Source organism: Opisthorchis viverrini (assembly GCF_000715545.1).
Source record: "Opisthorchis viverrini unplaced genomic scaffold opera_v5_316, whole genome shotgun sequence".
Taxonomy (NCBI): Eukaryota; Metazoa; Platyhelminthes; class Trematoda; order Opisthorchiida; family Opisthorchiidae; genus Opisthorchis; species Opisthorchis viverrini.
The window spans coordinates 59,511-83,605 of NW_008751971.1; the positions used below are offsets into that span (position 1 = coordinate 59,511).

Below are 24,095 nucleotides of genomic sequence, written 5' to 3' on the forward strand. Positions count from 1 at the left end.
CGATGTGACCAATAAATAGAAACATGATTCGCCGAGGACGGTTGTGCAGTTTTTGGGCATGAGCTTGGCAGATGGACGACATGTATGGGTATGGTTGGTCATTTGTTTGAAGCCGGGCCCTTATAGTCAGCTGCGAGCACGGGTACGTGTTCGGCAGTTACTATAAACAATCAGGATAGGCGATTTTTATATAGCTATTATTATGACGGGCCGCCGTTGAACTTTTCATTAGGTCACCGTGCATAGGTGAGGCCCCACAACCAGCGCCGCACATAGACACGGGTCTAGCAGTTACGATAAGTAGTCGACGTGAGTGACAAGACGCACAGTTATGAATATGAACGGCCGTCGTTGTCCTTCGCATTAGGTTACTGTGCATAGGTAAAGACTCATTATTCGTGTCTCACCTAGACATGGGCCTGATAGTTACGATGAGTAGTCAAGGCGGGTGATAACGTCTGCATTTATCATGGTGACCCCCTGATTGCCTATTGCACCTGTGGAGTTGCATATACCTAATAAGCGTGATGTCACTGTGTTAGCTATTTTCTTGAACTTACCTCCCTGACTCTGTTTTGTTCCCAGGCTAGTTTGCATACCTGAATGAGGAATCGTCCACACAAGTGGCTCTCACATCTCCACCGCTTAACCCATGCATAACAATTCTGTACCCAATGGAGGCCGAACTCCATAGGAAAATGTATCGCGACGAAGTTCTGTGGACAGAACCATCTCACTTATCAAATCTGAGGAGTATCAAGCAAACAAACGTCATTGATCAATTTTCCTAGATGGAACTTGCATTACATTATTTCTTAAATAACACAGAAGAACGCCTAAATACATTAGTGTTTTAACTCTCGTAAACCGGTAGCGAAATGCGAATCTGTGGTGGTACATGACCACGAAATTTCGCTCAGTTAAACAAAATGCTACGTTAGACTAACTGCCCAAAGAATTCACAGCTTCAAAAACCAAATAGTTTCGGCGGAAACAGTTTGGATGCGTTAACTCTAAGACTTGAGAGAGGATTATTTAAAACAAATTCAAACGCAACCAAACTAGATTATGGTGGATTGTGGTTTGTTCATACTGACAGCAAACAGCTACATTTTCACGCAGAAAGTTTCATTCGGCGTACTAATTTCTCCGAGAAACTGGCATCTGCCGGCTAACGATCAGGGCGTTCGGTCCCAACTTATGACCAATCAGAGCTCGGCCTGAGGTAAACCGGCCGGCTCCCCGGTCTTCTCTTCAGTCACGTGCGAGTTGAACTGAGTCGCCGTTCGGTGTCTTGCTGTGAGTGGTATGTCCGATTAAGTTTCTGCCTGCTGTTTCGCCCATAATGTTGCCATCCGAAATGAAGAGCTTACCGGGATGGTCAGATGTGTCTTTTGTCCTCGGTGGCTCTGGTACCATGACCAGCCTTGGTCATGAGGGAAGGCAGACCTGAGGGCAACCATCTCTGATGTTGGGCTCAGGTGACTAGAGCCTGTAGACTTCTATGCGTCCGCGATTGTTGTTGTGTGAGGATAGTCGAATTCATAGTGTCTCGGATTTCAAACGAATACTCATTTGACCAACGGGTCTTTGTTTCGCGTTCGCAATTTTCATGGACTACTACTGCTGCTGCTATACTTCTGGACTTCTTTGACCACCGGATCTTGAAGATAGTGAATATCATAGCGGAGAATGGTCTCCCTTCTCACTAGAGAACAAGCTGCAACACGGGCCCGAACCAAGACATGGTCTGGCCCCGCCCACATGCATGCGTCCATGTTTTCCAGTCTTGGACAAAAGATCGCCATCTATAGCCAGTCGCTAAGATGGTTGAAAGCAAAGGCGAGGAGGTGAAAACTCACAGAAGAACATTCTGTGCACCTAGAGACAACCTGCTGCACTTTCCAAAACCATGGGACTTAACGTGTCATAGCATCATGTGCGACGAGGGTGTCATCGGTGGGACAGCATTCTTTACGAACCTCACTCTACATAAGCCAAGCACAAAACGAGAGGCGAACTTTATCTAGATGTACCGGCCAAAAATGACTGCAGATTTCTCACTGGGTATTTCCAGCCACGGTCTAGGGGACCCACTTGGACGCCGTTCAGGGAAGCGCGAGGACCCCACAGCACTCAATGTGACAGTAACTGCTTTCGTTTAATGTTGCTGCCTCCGCTCGTCCTCCCTAATTTTTTCTCTACCGGTGGTCCGTGGTGGGAAACAAGGGTTTCTTCGGTGCTTAAGCATACGTAGAAACGCCCTGACAATTTTAACCCTAATAAGCCATATCTGCTTCAAGGTGAGCGTCGCATATGCGACTCTTATATAAGCTTATATAAGCTCTTTTCGGGGCATGAGGGACATGGCATTGGACCCTAGCTGCGCAGGCTACTGTTAGTCCGAGAAGGTGAAGAATCAGAGACTTCTGATATTAATGGTTGGGTGCATTTAACTGTGTGGTGACGTTTATGACACTTGTATGCCACGGTCATCTTTTATCTTGCTTTTACCACTGGTGTGTTGTGCTCAATGAGAATAATGATAGTGACCTGGTGATGTCACAAGACTAATGGCGCTGTTGTGCCTATCTTGTCGCTCCTATTCACCAACCCATTTTCTGTAACCACACTCTAAAAAATCTTTTAGTTGTAGCAACTTTTCGGTGCCTAACTGGCATGCCACCCGAAGAAAGCACGAGGGCTGGGATACTGCCAGGCTGCCCAAACCTAAACAGGGGAGATGGAGAGGCAGAGGCCAGGTTCGAACCACGTACCTTCGGGTCAGCAAATTTGCGCTCCAACCACAGCCGTCTTGCTCTCACAGCCTACATCCTATGTCACTGTCGTACGCTGTGGCAATCTCAACTACCATGCACGTACTCTGAACTGAGCCCAAAGGGCACGTTACAGCCTCCATATATGCTCAGTCCTTTAAGGCAGTTTACCGTCGTTTCCATTCAAGTGGCATTCGACAGTTCTCGGCCAACTAGGAGACCCGACCTTACAGTGTTGTGACAGTTTGTGAGCCTCCGGGACCCATTGGGTTTTCTAGGGGATGTCCTTGTAACACTCGCAGTCTCATACCGGGTTCATCCTCCAGGGTCTGATTTGTCCTTTACGAAGCAGTGCCAAACACAACCTTTTGGTGCCGCAGCTTTTAGGCCACAGGTTTTGTCCTCCCCTTGTCTAGGTCTGCGCGCCATGGCAGTATCCCAACAAACATGATTCCTTCATTTCAAACTGCTCTCATGCCACATCAGCCATCGTTCGGTGTCACCAACCGGGTCACTGCTTGCCACATACAGCAGAGCGGATAAGCGAAAACACTCCACTGCTGACGTCTCTCCTAAACGTTTTCTCCTTTCCCCAACACAATGACCTTCCTTCCAGGCCATAAGTCACCGGGCAAAAGGACCTTTGCCTAAATGGTTCGTCTGGCAAAGTCCGTGGATTATTCTTACTAGCAGGAAGCTGATCTTCATCTGTTTATCGTGTCTGTTTACACCCCAGTCGATTGTAGACCTGAAATTATGAAAGACAAGTCTTATGAGTCATGTGTGTCCTATTACGCGGAACATTCAGATATTTGAATACATAGGGTGAACAGACTCAGTGCCTCTGAGATTCAGTTGGGTAGCCGATTTGGATTGCTCTCGCTGCTCACCGACGACGGTGAACGACTGCTTTGGTTGTATGCTGACCGTAGACTGTTTTTATGCAGTACTAACTTTATTGTCATTGACAGCATAACATAAGCGTTCAGCTAACTTCGGAAGTCGACTGGTCGCATGGTGTCTTCCAAATGTTAGCCGCGGAGGTTAATCGCATTACCATCAGTTACCGATGGCGCTAATGAGTAACAGGTTGCTAGTTACCGATGCCCTCATGAGTAACAGGTTGCTGCTCGTTTCGGAAAACATGTGGATTCTGACAAAACACTCATCCGGAGTCACTTCTCTTTTCGGTTTCCCGAGCCGTTTGAGGGGCGGAAAACGTGCGTAGTAACTGAGAGGCTGGCAGCTCGCGAATCGTCTGCCGGACTCTTGCAACTATTCCACCACCGGATGTCAGTTCGTACTGGACTGAGTTCGTCACATGCTTGTACAATGCTAGGAGTTCCCCCTGCGACATGGCTCTACTAGGTACCTCAAAATACTGGATGTGAGATGGAATAGTGGCGCTGCTTGAATCTTGGAGTAATATCCCGAACGCGCTTCAGCCTGGTAGACACGGCTAAAATGGATGAGCCGAAGAATGCCATGAATGCTGGAGACGGCCCCCAGAAACCGTACTCTACCGAAATAATCAACAGTCAAAGTGGTACGACCTTCTTGAATAAGGAAGAGGCCCTTGATCGCTGGGCTGAGAACCGTGAAAAATGATTCTCATGACTAGCTAACACCGAACTAGTACCCCGGACGGTGAGCTTCGAATCGCTTAAGGCCCCAGTCTATGATTGCATATGTTCTCCCAAGCACCACCGATTTTTTGATTTGGATAAATTCCCACCCCTTTTCAAGGACTGATCTGTTTGCCATCGTCTGGGAAAAGCAGAGCGCCTCAGATAACTGGAGAAAATTGGAGACAGCACCCATTTTCAAAAAGGAGCCTGTAGTGGATGCCGTAATCACAAATTGATCCGTTTGACTCCATTCACTTGTCCTTTGATACCTGTTGGCGGCCCATAAATAAGTGATTCGAGGGGTTGTATTGACCAGATCTTCATACCGGTAGGCGCTAGGACAAAGCCATACGTACGAACCACCCACAGTTTTGATATTGTATTTTCATGGCGTACTTCGTTCAGTTGACCGGTCAGCTGTCCTTGACTCATTTGGTCAGCAAGGAATATCCCGGAGGTTTGTTAATATGATACGCTCTTAGTAATATCTCACTCCTGGGCGCATGTTAGTGTACAGGGAGCTATCCAAAAGCTTTTGCACGTTAGGTGATGTCCGACATGTTTCCCATTCTCTCCATCCCTATTCATTTTTGGATGGATGAGATAATGAAACGAGTTCCGAAATCCCTTCCAAATCCTAAATGAAGCGCCGGTCAGGAACCCACTGATTCCATGTTTACCTTAGAACAAATTACTCAAGCGTCACCCTTTGGTCGTTTTTTTTTACCTAAAGGCCGCATTTGACGCCTCCGATCGTCAGTGTTTGGCGATCAAAGGGGTGTCATTTAAATTTTTATTCCCTATGAAGGCTATGTATGCAATATCCTGTAAGTTCATGTGGGTATATAGCAAGCTTTGACCTGAGTTCATCACGTTAAGTGTTATGGGACAAGGTTGTCTTCTCTCATCACCCCTCTTAAGCTTTGTTATTCACGTACTGCTTGAGTTGCACTCATTGGCGTGATAGAATAAGCTGAAAACATTCATTTGTTCTCCACATATCTTGTCCAATCTAACAATTCAATCCGGATATTATCATCTGTGCGCACTGGAATCTATAATACGGAAAGCACGTTTCTTTTTTGGCAACCATTCCCTACTTCGATCACCTATATTTGTGGAGGGATGTTTCAAGTGTGTAACTACAAACATTTACCTTGCAAGTAAAAATATCCCAACAGAGAGGAAGGTTTGGCATGGTCCTGAGCTTTCCCTGTCTTCGGGGATGAGGTGCCGCAAATGCTGCTCAACCAGGATGTGGTGGATATACACTGCTTTGTACCTTTTCACTTATATAGAAAATGCTCCTCAACCAGGATGTGGTGGATATGCACTGCTTTGTACCTTTTCACTTATATAGACTCCGTTTTCAGACTGAAGTCTCGATCGGGATTTCAAGATCCGTTTTCTGCAAGAGTTTTCGATCCATGAAAAATTAAATGAGTTTTTTAACCACTGCCGACTCAATTCTTTGCGGTAATCACAAGGAAAGTATTGCTTTGTTGTTGAATTAGCTGTGACTCGTTGTGTCCCATGCTGTATTCAGAGGTCCACACAGCTCCGCGCAATATCCCAATTCACAGCCTCTTATTCTCTGCAGTGATCAATCATGGATGTCCTATTGGATGCCTCTCCGGTAAAGTCTTATCCACGACCTGGATCAGCCACCGACACAACAGAACTGTATCTACATCAGGTACAGAAACAGCACCGCGTTGGTCATGCACCATCGCAACTAGAACATGTCAGCCAACTGGACATTGATCACGTTTCGGGGTTCGTCCGACAGGCCACGATTGTTTGCACACTCGGTAGGTTTCCTATTTTGCACACTTATCTCATCCGATCCTATAGGTGATCGATGGAACAATGATAAGAGTATTGAAAGCATGATTCAGGGTGGAATGAACATCCTTCGTTTGAATATGAGTATGGGCTCGTACGAGTACTATGCGGATGTTATTCGACGTGTGCGTGCTATAGAACAGGCCTCCAACTATAAGCCTCCGGTGGGCATCGCTATAGATATATCTGCACCGCCTATACGCACAGGGATAATCAATAACGTACGTCTGTATGTGGCATGATCTGTTACAATATCACTTCGTTTAGGATGTCGAGGCGTGTGTCACGCTGAAGGATGGACAGTTTGTTAAACTTACCGTTAATAATGAGTTCCAAAATGCGACATCAGAAGAACTCATTTACCTGGACTCGCAGTACTTTCCGTGTCTTGTTCAGTGCGTCAGCGTGGGAGATCGCATCCATCTGGATGATGGTATGCTGTCTTTGATAGTACGCGATGTGACGTCCACTACAATAAGTTGTCTGGTTGAACAGGGTGGTAAGTCAAGCTGGTTCCGCTTTTCTGTACTTACCTTTTTCACACCTAGGTCAACTTGGTGGTGGCAAACGTGTCGACTTACCGAGCGAACGACTTTATCAGAAGACATTCAAGACAACCTACCAACGTGACTTGGCCTTTGCCTGTGAATCGAAGGTTTGCTGATATTTTGTTTACTGATGTGTACAGGTGGACTATGTTTTCACTGAATACTCCTTTACACCCCAGCAAATATCGGAGGCAAGGGCCATTTTGGGTGATAAGATCAGACTGTTTGCCAAGGTACAAAGTAAAGAATCTATTCGCAAGTAAGTCGCCCTTGTTTTCTTTACTGTTTGGGGGACGAGATGACTCAAGTGGTTAGAGCGCGAATTTACTGACCAGAAGGTCCGTGATTCGAACCCGACCTCTGCCTCTCGACTTCCCCTGTCTGGGCTTGGGTAACCTGGCAGTATCTCATCCCTCGTGCAACCTTCGGGTGGCATGGCAGTTAGGCACCGAAAGGATGCTAAAGCTGAACGATTTTTATTTCTTCATCATTTCTAACTGTCCCCGTAGAGTACTATGTGGCGCATATATTGTGTTGGATAATTGGGAGTTTTTCTCGCATCAACGGTTGAATCCATCCAGGTTATCTCTGAACACTCCAGTTGAATAACCTAGCCCACTACGAATGATATCCTTCGGTATCGGGCCCCATGTTGTTTTCATGCAGATGAACAGATACGTAAATGTCGCTCGCTCAGTCTTGTTCCGTAGTCTGGATTACTCCATGCTACGTCTACTTTGTCAATGAAGCTATCTTTCACGTCATTTGTCCCTAAAGCAAAGATATAGAAATTTTTTGGGATCAGGTCAAGCCCAGAACTTCATTACATCAGGAGGGTCAGCTTCCTGAAAGTAATCTCAGAATGTCCATAACTTACTCAAACCCTCAAATCCCACCAAAATAGCAGCAGGGAAGCCATCAAGCATACAGGCCAAAAAAACAGCTGTCGATTAGGCACCCAAGCAGTCAATCAGTTCAGCAACGGCCGACGATGATGAACGTTCATCCAAAGCCGATCAGACAGCTTGGATCAAGGTCGAAAGTCCGCTTTAAACCCCCGATGCCCCCTATAGTTTGTTCGCAATACAGCTGTCGTTTTCCTTGTCCTCAAGGGGACAGCAGTTAGTTACAACACATTATATTCCGAACATTTGAAGGGGGTGAGCCTATGGGGCCGCGAATTCAGGTCTTCCTATATCATACCACATTTTGGTCCGGTTTTCAGAATTGCTTTAATCAAACACAAACTTTCGGAAATGTTCGAGTCTTCCCAGAACTGTTTGGGTGGACAACGGGCAGTGGATGGGAAGGTTGATCGGGAGTTTTCTCCTGGAATCTATACCTAAAGTAATCGCTATATTGTAGGATGAAGCACGTAGCTTAAGTCACCAACTACTGTCAACGTTCCCTGCAATAATTCTGTCTGATGGGTCCTGGATGTGTTCACTAGTTTGGGCAGGTTTTCAGTCCCTCATATACGACCACCTCTACAAACCGAACGAATTCATCTGTCCAGAGTTGCAAAGGAAGCATCCTCCTATTAGTCTCCTTTATATTCGGACTGGACAGCTACCCAAAGTCATTCGTGTCTACCACGTCGGTCGCCTTTCGGTGCCTAGCTGCCATGCCACCCGAAGGTTGCACGAGGGCTGGAATACTGCCACGTTGCCCAAGCCTAGACAGGAGAAGTCGAGAGGCAGAGGTCGGGTTCGAACAACGGACCTTCCGGTCAGTAAATTCGCGCTCTTACCACTTGGACCATCTCGCTCCACGGTTGCCTTTAGCGCAGATCGAATCTGGATTGGCGTGCGAAAAAGTTATTTACCACCACAGACTCTAACAATAACATTACCCATTCAGTTATAAAAAAATGCAACTTAGTATTTCTGCTGTGGGCCTATTGGGCGCCGCCATGGTTAGAATTTGATAACACATTTCAAATTGGGACCCAGTTTTATTATCCTAATGTGACTGTACGCTTAATCCTGTGAGAAAGTAGTGTCGTTTCCTTGTTCGTCAGTTACTGACTCAGGGCCCATAGAACTGAATTGGTTCAAGTTGTACCTTCTGAAATGATAACGACTGACTGATGAAACCACGAAACTACAATGAACGCTTCAGCAGTGAGGTCCCCAAGAAGCAGGAAGACAGCCATCTGCACCCAACACTTGAAATTTCTTACATACGATCCAATTTTAGCGGTTCCTTGAGCCCCGCGGTCTATGGTTGTTAAAACTCATTTCCGGTAGTTTCTTTATGCTTTTTTGTTATCCTTATGTCAGACAGCTGTAGATCTCATGTGCACACTTGCATTATAGTTCTCAGGATTTCTCCAGCTGCCGTAGTTTCTGGTAGCTTGTGTTTGAATGTCGCAAACTGCGTGGTTCCGGCTCCAGAACTCTGGTAACGGAAATCATTTTGAAGCATGGATATAGAGTAGCTGAGTTCGATGTAACACCGGTTCTCTCCACTGCCTAATGCTACTCACCAGGATTCTGATTTGGAGGCTACGCAATGGCCTGCATTACGAATTTATCGATATTGACCACATTACACGGTATGGGTGTGTCATCCCGTCGTCCCTTAAGGATAAGTTGCGACAATCGCTACTCAGTCCTGTTCCACGCCCATCGTTGGCTAGTACATGGTATTTGACTCAGAACGGGTTTTCTCTAATGTGTTCGTCTTCATCCATCACTAAATAGTTACCATGTTAAGCGGTAAACTTTCAAAATACGTGGGAAAGGGTGATTTCAGTGTACATTGTGATTAGTGGGAAACCGTTGGGGCTTCTCTAGGATGGTACTGTTGAATCTTTTCAGTTGAAGGTCACTGGTTACTGACCGGCATTGTTCACAACTACTCATGTCTTGCTTCGAGCCTTGGTATTTTAAGTTTTCCTGTTTTAGCTTCCCCATCTAAAGTAACTTGCATCGAACGTAGCGCATTCTGATAATTTGTCGAAAATACTTGTCCATGCCATTTTTCTTCCTCACGCTCTCCTCAGCTTACTTGACATCATCTCTGTTTCGGACGGTATTATTGTTGGTCGGAACGGTTTGGGTCTTGTCTATCCCGCTGAGAAGATTTTTCAACTGCAAAAGCAGATTATTGCAATATGCAATCTCATGCAAAAACCTGTTTTCGTGATTTCCCAACTGTTGGAATCGATGAGATTCAAACCACGGGCCACGCGAGCAGAAATTAGTGACGTGGCTAACGCGGTGATTGACGGTGCAGACGGACTTATTCTGACCGTGGAGACCTCACGAGGCTTGTTTCCCAAAGAGGCAGCGCGTGTCTTGCACAAGGTAAGTTCATTCACCGCTCCAGTGCAATCTCCCATCTGCCCGGGCATTCGTCTTTTCGTTCGTTTTCTTCCAGCTCAGTGATAGTACTATACAGAATAGTGCACCCGCAGTGATTGTCGACTAGTCTTAGCCGCATTGAACCAGTTCCTTTGACGACTGCGTGCAATTCTTTTGTCACGTGCATTTTGGTCAGCTCGTTGTGATTTGGAGAGGATGAAGATACAGTGACTTTCAATTCAAATATCCATATACCGTGAACAAAATCTGAAGCTGGACCGGAACCGCCGACTGCCCGCGAATGCCAACCCATGCTACTGCATTTCGCCACTGATCTGCAAAAAGGAAGGCACAAGTCACTAACCGGGATGATGGCTGCCGCTTAACGGAGGTCAACTGTTCACGGATATTACACAAAAACTAACATCAGTGTGTTCAACTGAATCTAGCCAACTGCCCAGTTGAGATTCTTCACCCGTCCCCTTTCCATTTAGCCTGTTAACTTGTGCCCACCTGGTTGCTCTGCCTGCCATTGTGGCCGCAGATGCAGTGCCACATAGGTAGGAAAAATTGAACTTTGTCTCGAAGAGTACCGAAGTGTCTGAGAAGAGCCATGGAACAAAACTGGAGTGTTGAACCATGAAGCAACCAGGAGCCGAGATCATCGATATTCAATCGTCTTGTGACCACAGGTCACTCAGTTAACCTCAACTAAACGTTCAAAATAATCGTATGCAACCGAAACCCCCCGGCAATCGGCTATCGGGTGGACGCTGCCTGTCCGGTTTACCCGACCACTTTTATGTGCGCAGCAATTTCCGATATGCGCTGCGTATCTACCTTGTAATTGGCCTTCCGATGATCTCAGTGCGTAGCACTTTAGCCATTTTTTTGACATTGTTACTGTGCCAAATTATTTTGAAGTAATTGCCTGTTTTGCGTGTTCAGTGACGAAGACATGAAGTGTTGATATCCCGTCATTTATACCCTGGTGAATTGGATCAAAAAGACCCAGTGCCTTTAATAACCCAAGTTGTTCAGTCATTTATTAGAGTTTGAGAAAAGTTCAATCGGTTCTCATGGCTGTTCGATTGGCTAGCACCGAGGTGATATCTTTAGAGAGCGACTACCTTCCCAACTAAGACCTTTTCCTTACGGTCTAATGAGTAAAGAACTGCCCGCCGACTACCGACAATGACTCCCACACATTCCTCCCCAGACTTAACTTCTCCAACCAGTACCGGGTTTCCTCCCATTTTTAAACCGACCACGTTACAGCCGCGTTTGATCATATGTTGTCGAGGTAGCCCCGTTTGCAAGGTACTACGATCTGCAGTGACCGGAGAAAAGTCATCTCTTTTGGGTGGCCCTAGACGTTACAGAGCCCTCACGAAATAAGCCAGAGTAATGCATAACTACGTGAACAGTGCTCCTGGATGATAGTCCTGACCGTCCGCAACTTTCGTCTATTAATGCAAAGCTAATCTTGCTGTCTTAAAATATGGTCATCGATGCAACACATGGAGACCGGCACTATTCATGCACTGACACATGTCTCATTCCGAATTGCCCAATGCATCTGAAGCTGGACCGGAACCGCCGACTGCCCGCGAATGCCAACCCATGCTACTGCATTTCGCCACTGACCTGCAAAAAGGAAGGCACAAGTCACTAACCGGGATGATGGCTGCCGCTTAACGGAGGTCAACTGTTCACGGATATTACACAAAAACTAACATCAGTGTGTTCAACTGAATCTAGCCAACTGCCCAGTTGAGAATCTTCACCCGTCCCCTTTCCATTTAGCCTGTTAACTTGTGCCCACCTGGTTGCTCTGCCTGCCATTGTGGCCGCAGATGCAGTGCCACATAGGTAGGAAAAATTGAACTTTGTCTCGAAGAGTACCGAAGTGTCTGAGAAGAGCCATGGAACAAAACTGGAGTGTTGAACCATGAAGCAACCAGGAGCCGAGATCATCGATATTCAATCGCCTTGTGACCACAGGTCACTCAGTTGACCACAACTAAACGTTCAAAATAATCGTATGCAACCGAAACCCCCCGGCAATCGGCTATCGGGTGGACGCTGCCTGTCCGGTTTACCCGACCACTTTTATGTGCGCAGCAATTTCCGATATGCGCTGCGTATCTACCTTGTAATTGGCCTTCCGATGATCTCAGTGCGTAGCACTTTAGCCATTTTTTTGACATTGTTACTGTGCCAGATTATTTCGAAGTAATTGCCTGTTTTGCGTGTTCAGTGACGAAGACATGAAGTGTTGATATCCCGTCATTTATACCCTGGTGAATTGGATCAAAAAGACCCAGTGCCTTTAATAACCCAAGTTGTTCAGTCATTTATTAGAGTTTGAGAAAAGTTCAATCGGTTCTCATGGCTGTTCGATTGGCTAGCACCGAGGTGATATCTTTAGAGAGCGACTACCTTCCCAACTAAGACCTTTTCCTTACGGTCTAATGAGTAAAGAACTGCCCGCCGACTACCGACAATGACTCCCACACATTCCTCCCCAGACTTAACTTCTCCAACCAGTACCGGGTTTCCTCCCATTTTTAAACCGACCACGTTACAGCCGCGTTTGATCATATGTTGTCGAGGTAGCCCCGTTTGCAAGGTACTACGATCTGCAGTGACCGGAGAAAAGTCATCTCTTTTGGGTGGCCCTAGACGTTACAGAGCCCTCACGAAATAAGCCAGAGTAATGCATAACTACGTGAACAGTGCTCCTGGATGATAGTCCTGACCGTCCGCAACTTTCGTCTATTAATGCAAAGCTAATCTTGCTGTCTTAAAATATGGTCATCGATGCAACACATGGAGACCGGCACTATTCATGCACTGACACATGTCTCATTCCGAATTGCCCAATGCGTAAATAGGTTAAGTAGGTTTAGCTCGTCCTCAAACATCCAAAAACCCATTGGAACAAATCTTGTGCTTAGTTGTGTGTTTTGTACGAGAGTCGATTTTGTTCTAGTGACAGTCCGTACTGTGCTTCTCGGCTCTCTGAGCCAAGATCATGTGTAGTACTGTGCACAAGGGGACATCTGTACACATTTACCGCTTCAGCGTTCGATCGTCTGTACGAGGTCGATTTTGTTCTAGTGACAGTCCGTACTGTGCTTCTCGGCTCTCTGAGCCAATATCATGTGTAGTACTGTGCACAAGGGGACATCTGTACACATTTACCGCTTCAGCGTTCGATCGCATCCGAACCGCAAGTGCGAATGCTTGTTCAGTCAGAGTAACTACACGTTTCTGAAAAACGCGCTTCAAGGCTCACTACAGTTCCATTTAGAAGGCAACTCGTAGGTAATCCTAGAAACTTGCGGCTACTTCGTTGAATGCCCCTTCACCATGCTTCAATGCTCTCAGATATTCCGTTAGGATCCACAAGGAGTCAACACCTACTGGCTGGTTTGTCAAAACTATACCTGTTTCCGCACTGCCTTCTTAGAGAAGGAGCGATATCTCATGGTTTAAATAGAAAGATGATGAAAAAATGGTCCAACTGTAGCACCCTTCCTGTACCTAGCTGCCATACCACCTGATGAAAGCACGAGGGCCGCGATACTGCCAGGTTGCCCAAGCCTAGACGGACAGTCTAGATGCAGTGGTCGGGTTCGAACCACGACCTTTCGGCCAGTAAGCTAGCGCCTTAACCGCCCAGGCTTCTCAAGATAAATGCGCGTCAATGTTCTTACACCGATCCGAATGAATTCCCTATTGCATAACTGCCCAACAGCATTGAATCATTCTTCCTGTCCATCAAATAGAGCAACAGTACCCATAAGTCACTGAGTTCGGGAAATCTCGTGTAAAATCTGCTGAACGTGGAGTCTTTCTCGGAGGCCTCCGGTTTCTTTTCAAGACTACCATCAACATCTTGCCAAACCCTTCATACTAATCTCGGCTTCTCCAATGGTAAGTTTGTTTCCGACCGTCTTTGGCGTTTCCTTGTTTGTTGGTTTACGCGTTCACTTGTCCAGTACGATGCGCATGTTCTCCCTCGTTGCCGGATGTCCACATCCTTTATCTTCATTTTGACTGCAGACCTGCCGTGAGGCAGAATCGGCCATATATCACGAAAAGTACTCTCGAGACCTGAAAGTATCGCGCGACATACACGGTTTATCTCCGAGGTCAGATCCTGCCTACTTGACCGCACTGGCTGCTGTAGAAGCTTCAACTGCCTCACGTGCTTCGGCAATTTTCGTGGCCACTGCCACCGGACAGTGAGTTTCGGTTTTTTCATGACGGCTAGTCCAATGTCTTTTGCGATTTTCGGCCGATAGAAGTAACTCAGATGTACGGGTAACACGGCCAATTACCACCAGTAACAAGTTATCACTCGAGGAAGAGTCAACAGGTGACGACGTGATGAGAGATAAGTGACGCTGAATCCTGTCTAATTAGTCATCATCATTATTATAGGCTGTAATAACCGCTTAAATGTCGCACAGTGGTTATAGCTGCCGCAGTTTCGTTCACCGATCATTTGCGGAGGTGGGTTAGGTATCTGCGCACTGGAGGCGGGAGGTAATATAATTGGTCCGTAAATACAGTGCTGTCAGTGGACTTTTAAGTGGGGGCTTGGTAGGGAGTTGTGCATTGAGGGCAGTAGCTTGAACGCCCGAGCACCATTTAGGGTGCGACTGGGCCATGTCTGATGTGGCCCGTCTCGGGGTCCCCCATCTGTGGTTAACTCAGGCGAGTGCTCCCCCTATACCTTCACATGGCCGCGGGAATTGGCGTACGGCGCCTAAAGGAGGGTCAATAATTTATGGAGGACACCTTTGCTCCATAGACACTTCCATAATGCCTGATGGTCCACAGAATCAAAGGCAGCTTGCAAGTAAAGGAACACAACCACTGCTGGTTGCTGAAGCAGTGTGCGGTTGCCGAGTCTGTTGGGTGATAAATGTATTATATTACTTTGCTTAGTAGTAGACACCCCATTTTTTGTGTTGTCCTCTCGCGACCCGTTCTCCGCGGACCTTTCATCAGCCCGATTTTTTTAGTGGGAAGCATAGCTTTGATATTTTATGACCGACCGTTCGTAGCTTCATACCTTACTCAATTCGGTATTCTTAGCCCCCTCTTGTTTGTTCCCTTAGAACTGTATTACTTCTCCTTCTGAAACAGCTTTCTCACTCCGTTGTTTACCTTGTCGTGCGAAATGGAATGTTGTATGTTGAGAAAAGTTTGGATGCTGTTGGTGCTGTTCGTTTTCCATGAAGAGGTCCACGTGACCCCCCCCCCTCCGTGCTTCGCTGGAAACATTGAACGTCATGGTAGCGTCTGTGTTGTCAGTTTCTATCCAGCTTGTCTAAGCGATAAAGGTGTAGGTACCTCGGATGCTTGTTACAGACTAACCCTACGCCCTCCTCCCTGTCCAATTTCTCCTTTCCATTTACAAACTCACATAGTCTGAAGTACCAGCGTTCTCTTCTGGTGTTGCTGTCAATGGTTATTGTTATTATTTTGGAGCACATTGGCCCCTCCGAACAAGGATCACTTACGGGGAATAACCCAGTTGGTCTTAGTCTAGCAGGGATAACACGCTGTATTGAATGTAAGAGCAACTAATAATGTACCTTTCTCAAATTCTTCTTATACACTCATTTCCATACCAATTTGATATGCATATGAGTGTGCAACGAAGGAAACTTTTAACCGTTTTTAGGGCAAGCTGTTGCGTAGTCGTTGTGTGCAACCATCAACTTTTGAAGTTTTTTTCTCTCGTTAGCTGTATCTCAACCTTGCTTCTCTAGTACACGAGTGCGCCATTAATGGGACTCCGTGGTTGCTTGGTGGATTTGCTCATTCTTGTTACTCGGAGAGCGCCCAGGGTCGAACATAATTATGCATATTTCCTATGACCGTCCTCTCGGGAAGTCCACTTTAACATGTACTATGCCTTGTGGATATGACACTTCCCAAAAGGGGTCACTCCTCTGGGGTATACCCAAGAGCGCAGCCCCGTACGTCCGCAACTATCCAGGAATGGCTGTTTACCCCGCTTTGGTGGGGGGTGATATATATGGCACATCTTAGCCTACAGATACGTTTTATGTTTTCGCCCAATCACGAACGCTGTAGCAGTTTGCCCTTATGCACCAAAGTGCTCAACGGACCTATGAGCGTGTACTTCGTTTATGGGATCTTTCTGCCCCGTTATACACAGTGTGCTGTGGTTTCCTGATGTAGTAGCATTGTCCGTCCTGCCTTCAGCCTGTTTTATGGGACAAATTGGTTGGTTGGTTAGCAATCAGGAGACGCTACATTGCAATTTCCATAGTTTTCTCGGATTGGAAATCCTGCACACTTTCTGTTTCGACGCACAGTGGAATGAGTAGAAATTCCCGAAAAAATGGGAAACAGTTCAAAATCTTTACTTGGGACTTTAGCCGTTTGTTCACTCACACAGAAGTCATTCAATAGCCGTGAGCGAAATGGGCTGCTTCCTCCATTACCCGAACGAGAAGTGATAGATCAAAAGACACTCAGGATCTTGCTTTCAGTTTTAGGAGAGAAATATCAAATGGACTGAATGAACTTCAAAATTTCCCTGAACCAACCGTCTCGGATGAGAGTCAATAGGGATGAGCCGGGTTGAAAATAGAGGTCAGTTTTGGGTTTAACGGCGAAAACGTGATAATACTGATGCTAAAGGTTACCGAATGTTGATCATTTCGCCTGACGAATTGAACGTTACTCCCCTTTCGTTCTAGTGTCCTATTGTGAGTACTTCCACATGTATCGCTCACATATTTTGTTTGTAATCATTCCCTTGGAGCAGACAGGTCACCTATTTTAGATGGTAGATCGTGAATAGATCTACCCTGTGGCCGAATATCAAGTTGTTATGGGGGTACTACCCCAAACGGTGGGCGAGACGGCTCAGTGGTTAGAGCGCTACTCTACTGACCGGAAAGTCCACACTGTTCGAACCCGAACTCTTCCTCTCGACTTCCCCTGTCTAGGCAGTATCCCAACCCTGGTAGGATGGCAGTTAGGCACCAAAAGGGTGCTACAGCTGAACGATTTTCTATTTGTTTTTACTACCCCAAACATGTGAGCACTACCTTAGTTTTCGGAAAATTTGAATTCCGAGGACAGAAGAAACCTGTGATCCCGGATTTGGGTAGTACGTTCATTCTTCCTCCCACAACCACCACCGCCACCACCACCAATACTTGTTCATTTGCCTCTGTTGCTGTTTTTTTAACATTTTACCAAGCATGTCAGTTCATTTAGGTTAAGTTGCCCTCCAAAGTGTTAGGCTCTCCACGTATTATTGAACACAAATGACAAGTTGTCAGTTTTTACTCCAAGGGATGACGACACAAATTATGACTTTATCTCTCGGTTAGTTCACAGTTCCCTCAGCGATGTCCAACTTCTTTCAGGTCAACATAACAGGACACATTCGGTATTGAAGGTAGAAAATTCAAGCAGCGGAAGTCGCGTGTCGTCAACTGTTCCAACTCTAGCCAAACATGTATGCAATACCTTATTGTTTCAAACAGGTCCAAATCCGATTCGGTTCAGATCCTCTGTTGTACTCGGGTTTGTAAGTGCACACAATGCAAATAAACAGGTGTCACCTCCGACTGGAATATAAACAAAGTGGTCCTTGGAATATTTGGACAGTCCAGTTCCATAACGTTATACCCTTTCCAAATTCTAATCAGGGCTTGGTCCTTCCAAGTAAAAAATCTCATAGATGGGACACTGAGGTATCCCGTGATGGGAAACTACTGTAAATATGTTCGCAAAGTTGTTCAGTTGATATCATTACCCTGAAAAGAACGGATCACAGGTCTTCACTGAACGATGGACTTTACTCTTAGATTGTACTGCCTCAGTATCTCATGGCGGGGTCGGTAGTTCTCTGCACGTGAACTTTCACGTGTTTGCACACAGGAGCACCATGCAAATCCGAACTAGTTCACAGTTAACGGTACAATGAACTCAGCTATTTGCAAATGGTTTGCATGTGACCGGTTCCGAAAGCAAAAAAGAAAAATGCACCCATGTGAACGTAAACAGGGATAGAAAAAAACTCAATTTTCAACGCAGAACGGAATGGTGAAGATAATGCTGTGTTTATTGGCGTGGGAGATGAAAGTATTGATTGCTTTTCCGATAAGCACTGTTTGGTTTACCAAGCGAAATGCATACGAAAACAGTTGCACGAAGCTACAACTCGTCCAAGCCACATCTCACCATCCGCCATCATGGCAATGATTAACGTTTCTTTTGTTCATGAAGTAATGTGCTGCCCCTTTCTTCGTTTTGTTCTTTGTTACTTCTGCGCCGATGTACAAACAAGACAGTATTTTGCTGGTCGAGTGCTTTCTTGGGATGTCAAACCATCTGTCAACTCGTTTCAGATCATTACTATGTGGATTCCACTCGGGGCTTGAAGGACCCGCTAGGGTGGATGCAGTTTGCCCCTAAGCATCTTTAAGAAATTTTCTTATTTCCAGTTGAGTCTCTCGTGAAAACCGAATCGATTTGCAAACGAGTGTATTTTTCAAAAACAGTCCAATTTGGGTTCAAGCCCCGGTCCAAGTAGGGCAACGCAGCTACGCGTTTGCATTATTGTAAACAGTTATCATCTGGTTCACTTATCAGCCGACATTGTTCTTTAGAATATACCAGTAGTTCAACTTTCAGGGTATAGCTAGCTAATAAACAATCCCACAGTTTACCAAATAACCCTAGCATAGGCAAATCAGTCTGTATGTTGTTTTGAACGGTTTCTATGCGCAGCTGGGGTGCGGAAACTCTCTCGAGGCTTAACTTGGTAGAAATTTCATTCATGGAAATTTTACAGAATTATTACGTCTGGAATTTGCCCGGGCTTAATTTAGATCCATAAATCACCCCACAGCGTGTAGGCGTACGCCATTCAGTTATGCTGTGATCGGTGAATACTTCCAAGCATCAAACCAGGACAAACTGTACTGGGTGTGTATCCTAACCTCATTCCCCAATGATATTCCGTCATTGGAGCCCGAAATTTCTCCAGGTTGGAACTCGGAATCTTTTGGTTTGGTATGGAACGATCATCCTAACTACCTTCACTCTCTATGGTGTGACGGCTATGGGCCTGCTTCATTCGTATTGTATGGAGGCATTTGTTCGAGTCCCCGTTTGTTTACTCATCCTTGCAATGCATAGAGCAACAGTTTCATACTTTCGGCCTATTCCCGACCGATTCGCTGTGTTCGAAGAGGGTGGCAATGTCAATTTCGAATCGAAAACCTTGTCCGTTTAGGATCCCGATATTGTTGTCACCGTGTTCTTTCTGCTCCAGAAATGGACGTAAATAAGTGAATTCAATCCATGTCAAGTGCCACCCTCACGTGCATGTTCTCTGGGCCACACACGTTGCTACCGATGAATATTTGAGCCTATCTTTCGGGCCTTAGTCGCTTTTTTGAGGTCACTCTTTTTAAACTCTTTGGATTAGGTTATATATACCAGTGCATTCCAAAACGAAAGGAGCTGATGTGATCCAGATTGATCAAGTGGATAACATCCTTTGGACTGGAACAATTTGATGGTTGAAAGGATTTGCTAAAGAATTTTGTCCTGTTCCTTGTGGAAGTGCTTGGCGCAAGCATCCCTCTCGCACTGAATAGTGTTTTGGTTAACGTTACTGAATATTCCGAGTGGTCATTATTTTAACCGTTTTACACCTTAGTGAAGGACTAAAAATGTGTTTCTCACTTCTAGTGGAATGGAACTGAACTGTATTTTCAGTCAGTAGGTGACTTATCCGATCGAAAATCAAAGCCAGAATCTATGGAACTTCCATAAGGTGAAAAACAAGCACGACAAAATTATGATACAGTCACATGGTACCTTTTCGTTGAGGCAGACGTTGGCCTTAGTTTGTTGACCGTTTCACCTCAAGGCTTCGATAACTCTATCCCCCTAATACTTTTAATGAGAATTATGTTTGTCTCACAGCAGCCACCGTCTTAGTTGGTGACACATAAATGCTCACATCTTCACTGCCCTGGTATACCCCCAAGTGGTCCTAGTTGAATACAGATCAGAACTACAAGTTGTTAGCTGGTCTCACGTCGCGAGATCTAATAGAAACCAGCGTGGGCAGCTCGGGTGTGTTTTCTGGTCGTTGATCACGTGGCGGTTGATTTGTTCCCCGGCGAACATAACCTGATCAAACAATCAATAATGGAAGCCGGTTCTCGATTATGTGAAAGAAATGGACCACCATAGCGTTATCTTGTTTGCTTATCCCTCCTTTGTAGTCATGCCAGTGAGTGAGAGAACTCCAGTCTGTGGATGTACTCAGTGTTGTAGATCCTCCCGTGCAATACACTAGCTGGTGTACAGAGATGTGAACGTCAACAAACTCACAAATTGGTGGTTGCTGTGAAACACGAACGTCATTCACCTACTCATTAAATCTGCTTTCACGCTATCACCGGCATTTCTGGCAAGGATACGGTATCATGGAATTGTCCTCTAATTTTCTCACCTGCTAATTAATTAATTAATTAGTTGAAGTAATATTCGATGGGATTTCTCACCTACTGACCGAAGATTCAATTTACTTCCATGTTCTCGGGGTGAATTTGTGGTGAAAAAACTTGAGTGGCCCTATGGTTTTGTCACAGGGTGTAAAGCAGAAGAGGTACGAGTGGTAGGCAAGAGACGAGTTTTTCCGTTTCGATGGTAAATCGAACTTCCTGACAACTTCTTCTCATGAGCTGAGCCATGAAGTAACCTGAATGCATGTTCACGATGTACATCGGCGTGGTCAGTGGCTGTGCCGTGCTGCAATCGAAAATGAACAACTGTTGCTTCAAGTGGCACGTAGTCAACCTTGCCAGCTTCGTCTAACGCGTCCCAGTAGGGCGAAATACGAGTGGGTGGCTTTCCAGGATCAGCTAAATTTTCCAATTATCTTCATTTCAGTTTTCCATTCACTTATTGGCTTCAAGGTTTTATCATCATTCGCAGTAGTTTTTTTTGCCGTAATTCGAGGACACTATATGTATCTTTATTTGAGGTTCACAGCGCGGATTTTCAACGAACTTCCGCTTCGGATATCTAGATTTTTCGGCCACTTATTTCTATACTCATTTTGAAGTTTTAGGCTCTGATTCAATCTTTTGTATTGTGTGTTTTTCCGAAGTGGGGTTTGGTCGAACTGTGCACAGCAACACATACGACTTGTGAATGGCAGCCATTGTCAAATCTATTGTTGCCTTTTCTGTTTCAATCTTTGACTGCACCGCTTGCTTGTTTCCACATTCTGTGTAACATGACGGCTCGCTAAATAAGGCATGATCGAAATTCTAATCCCTATACTTTCTCGTGCAATATACTCTCTGTCGGACAAAAGCCTTTAACATGTCAGTATCAACAGTTAGTCTATGCTACCTGCGAATTCCTATGTGAAAACCGACACAGTTTGCTTTTTTCAGGGTGGTACTGAAACTGTTGTATGACGGACTTCTGTTTGTCTGGTAATATCAAATCAGATGACTTGGTGTTTTTTTTCTAGGGCGAACTACGTGTGGGTCGCTTTCCACAATCAGCTAAATTTTCCAACTATCTCCATTGCAGTTTTTCACTCAAAATCACTTGTTAGCTTCAGGGTTTTATCATCGTTCGCAATAGTTTTTTTGCCGTAATTCGAGGACACTACATCTGTCTTCCTTTGAGGTCCACAGAGCGGATTTTCAGCGAACTTCCGCTTCGGATATCTAGATTTTTCGGCCACATTTCTATACTCATTTTAAAGTTTTAGGCTCTGATTCAACCTTTTGTACACATCAATTGTGTGTTTTTCCGAAGTGGGGTTTGGTCGAACTGTGCACAGCAACACATACGACTTGTGAATGGCAGCCATTGTCAAATCTATTGTTTCCTTTTCTGTTTCAATCTTTGACTGCACCGCTTGCTTGTTTCCACATTCTGTATAACATGACGGCTCGCTAAATAAGGCATGATCGAAATTCTAATCCCTATACTTTCTCGTGCAATATACTCTCTGTCGGACAAAAGCCTTTAACATGTCAGTATCAATAGTTAGTCTATGCTACCTGCGAATTCCTATGTGAAAACCGACACAGTTTGCTTTTTTCAGGGTGGTACTGAAACTGTTGTATGACGGACTTCTGTTTGTCCGGTAATATCAAATCAGGTGACTTGGTGGTTTTTTTTCACTACTGAGCATTTGTGCATAGTTGTTGTGAAAGTTAGATCATTTAGGTGCAATACCCTTCGGCAGCCACACCGCTCGAAGGAGGGCTGAGGTACTGTCGGGTTGCCCAAGCCTGGACCAGAGTAGTCAAACGACGGATCTTCTCATCAGTAAGTTCACGCCCTAACCACTGAGCTATCTCGAACTCGATTGAGATATGCCATAGATTAGGTGAGTTTTGCGGGAAATGTCTGTAATCCTGTGGCATTTCATTGGTAGCTCACAGTAGGGGACAAATGGCCGAATCCCTCAGTGTCAGGACGCACCCAGACACGGAAAAAGTACATGTGCAGAGAGTGACGCACCCCCAAGGTCACCATCGGTACGACACGTCCAGAAAGCAGGTGCGTTGGCGGAGCTCACCAAGCATGGCTTAGCAACATACGACCAGCGGCCTGAGATTGTTCACGACCGGAACACCGCCATTGGCTGTACAGAGCGAACAAGTGAACGACCGTATTCGGGCATTTATTCTTCTCATATATCACGCAGACAGTCTGTATGTTTTGTCCTGGCAATACAGCCGTGTCCCCAGTTCTCTGTCTTCTACCTATCCCATAGTCTGTCAGGCTCAGTGCAGGCGTAACCAATAGACAGCCACCCACGATACAACAGTCAGTGATTGATTAACTAGTGTAAGGTGTCAGATGACCTACTTGCTGGATGAAACCTCTCAAAGAATCCCATCAACAGTGCATAGGTAAGACATGTCATTTGAAGTTGTCGTTCTAAAAAATCTGGATACCCTTTGTATATATGAATACCACAAGCTTAGAAACGCAGGGAATACGTATCTTTTAAACCCGTTTTGGTCACCCGCAATTAGACTAGGGATTCCTCAAAAAATGTGTGGTTAACATATAAAGTCTGTGTCGTCATTTGGTTTTCCATCCGCAGAGCTCATCAGATCCTAGTGCCTCAGAATATGAGCGAACTGATCTCAATAATACTCGCATGTTCAAAACATTGTTTTTGGGTTACTCCTGTCTTGTCCTTCTGGGATGACCACGTGCTAAAAAATTCACCATTAATTGTTCGTTTGCAACAACTCGGTGGTATATTCTTACTCACAAAAAGCATTTCTCAGAACACGGCACTTTTGGTCAGTCCTCAGATCGTCCCTCCCAAGAAAGCCTTGACATTACTGGTCCTGTTCTTATCGTCACCACTCTCGCATACGGGCATTCCTAACTGTAACCAAGTACACATGCTTCTTGTGTCTTGAGAAGGTACCGATCTCGAAATGATTTCGATGTGAGAACATGGGCTTTCTATCTAACTTCAACCCGAGGCCGTGTCCTGGCGTGTTTGTTTCCGGCGTGATCATAATCTGGAATGTATGGTTCTCTTCGATAGTTGGACCTGAATAGGAGCATCTCCCACACAATGGTGACCGTTTCAGTTTCATTGTGAAAGTAAATGTCCACTGGTCTCGCTACTCAAACGGAATACAAAACTCAGTTTTATCATCTATTCGCACTCAGTTATCCGATGTCTGGAGATTAAGCGGATCAGTGCTGACTGATAATTACGTTTTTATGCATGTCTGTTTTGAGCTCTTTCGAAAACAAGAGGTCAAATCTGTTCGTATGTGCCTCATAAAAATTGTGAATCCGTTTTGACTGTCTTTATGAGCCGGGATGGCTCAGTAGTTAAGGTGTGAAATCACTTATCAATCTCAGATCGAACTCAGCATCTCGGCTGCTCCTGTCAAA

General features: G+C 45.4%; 2 protein-coding genes across 2 annotated transcripts in view; one reads left to right on the forward strand and one right to left on the reverse strand.

The window, feature by feature from the left end:
* Nucleotides 1–5,161: 5,161 nt before the first annotated feature.
* T265_09877 (hypothetical protein) lies at nucleotides 5,162–6,858 on the reverse strand (the record flags this gene model as incomplete). Its single annotated transcript, XM_009176084.1, has 2 exons — nucleotides 5,162–5,326; nucleotides 6,784–6,858. The coding sequence occupies 2 exons, from the start codon at nucleotides 6,856–6,858 to the stop codon at nucleotides 5,162–5,164; spliced, it is 240 nt and encodes a 79-aa protein (XP_009174348.1).
* The window catches only part of T265_09878 (hypothetical protein), a gene marked incomplete at both ends in the record, with an annotated part of 22,179 nt that continues 4,098 nt past the window's right edge, over nucleotides 6,015–24,095 (forward strand). The window contains 7 exons of the mRNA XM_009176085.1: nucleotides 6,015–6,216; nucleotides 6,260–6,471; nucleotides 6,518–6,749; nucleotides 6,799–6,905; nucleotides 6,939–7,057; nucleotides 9,806–10,109; nucleotides 14,178–14,359. Coding sequence (XP_009174349.1) covers nucleotides 6,015–6,216; nucleotides 6,260–6,471; nucleotides 6,518–6,749; nucleotides 6,799–6,905; nucleotides 6,939–7,057; nucleotides 9,806–10,109; nucleotides 14,178–14,359 — 1,358 coding nt within the window. The remainder of the gene's footprint in view (nucleotides 6,217–6,259; nucleotides 6,472–6,517; nucleotides 6,750–6,798; nucleotides 6,906–6,938; nucleotides 7,058–9,805; nucleotides 10,110–14,177; nucleotides 14,360–24,095) is intronic.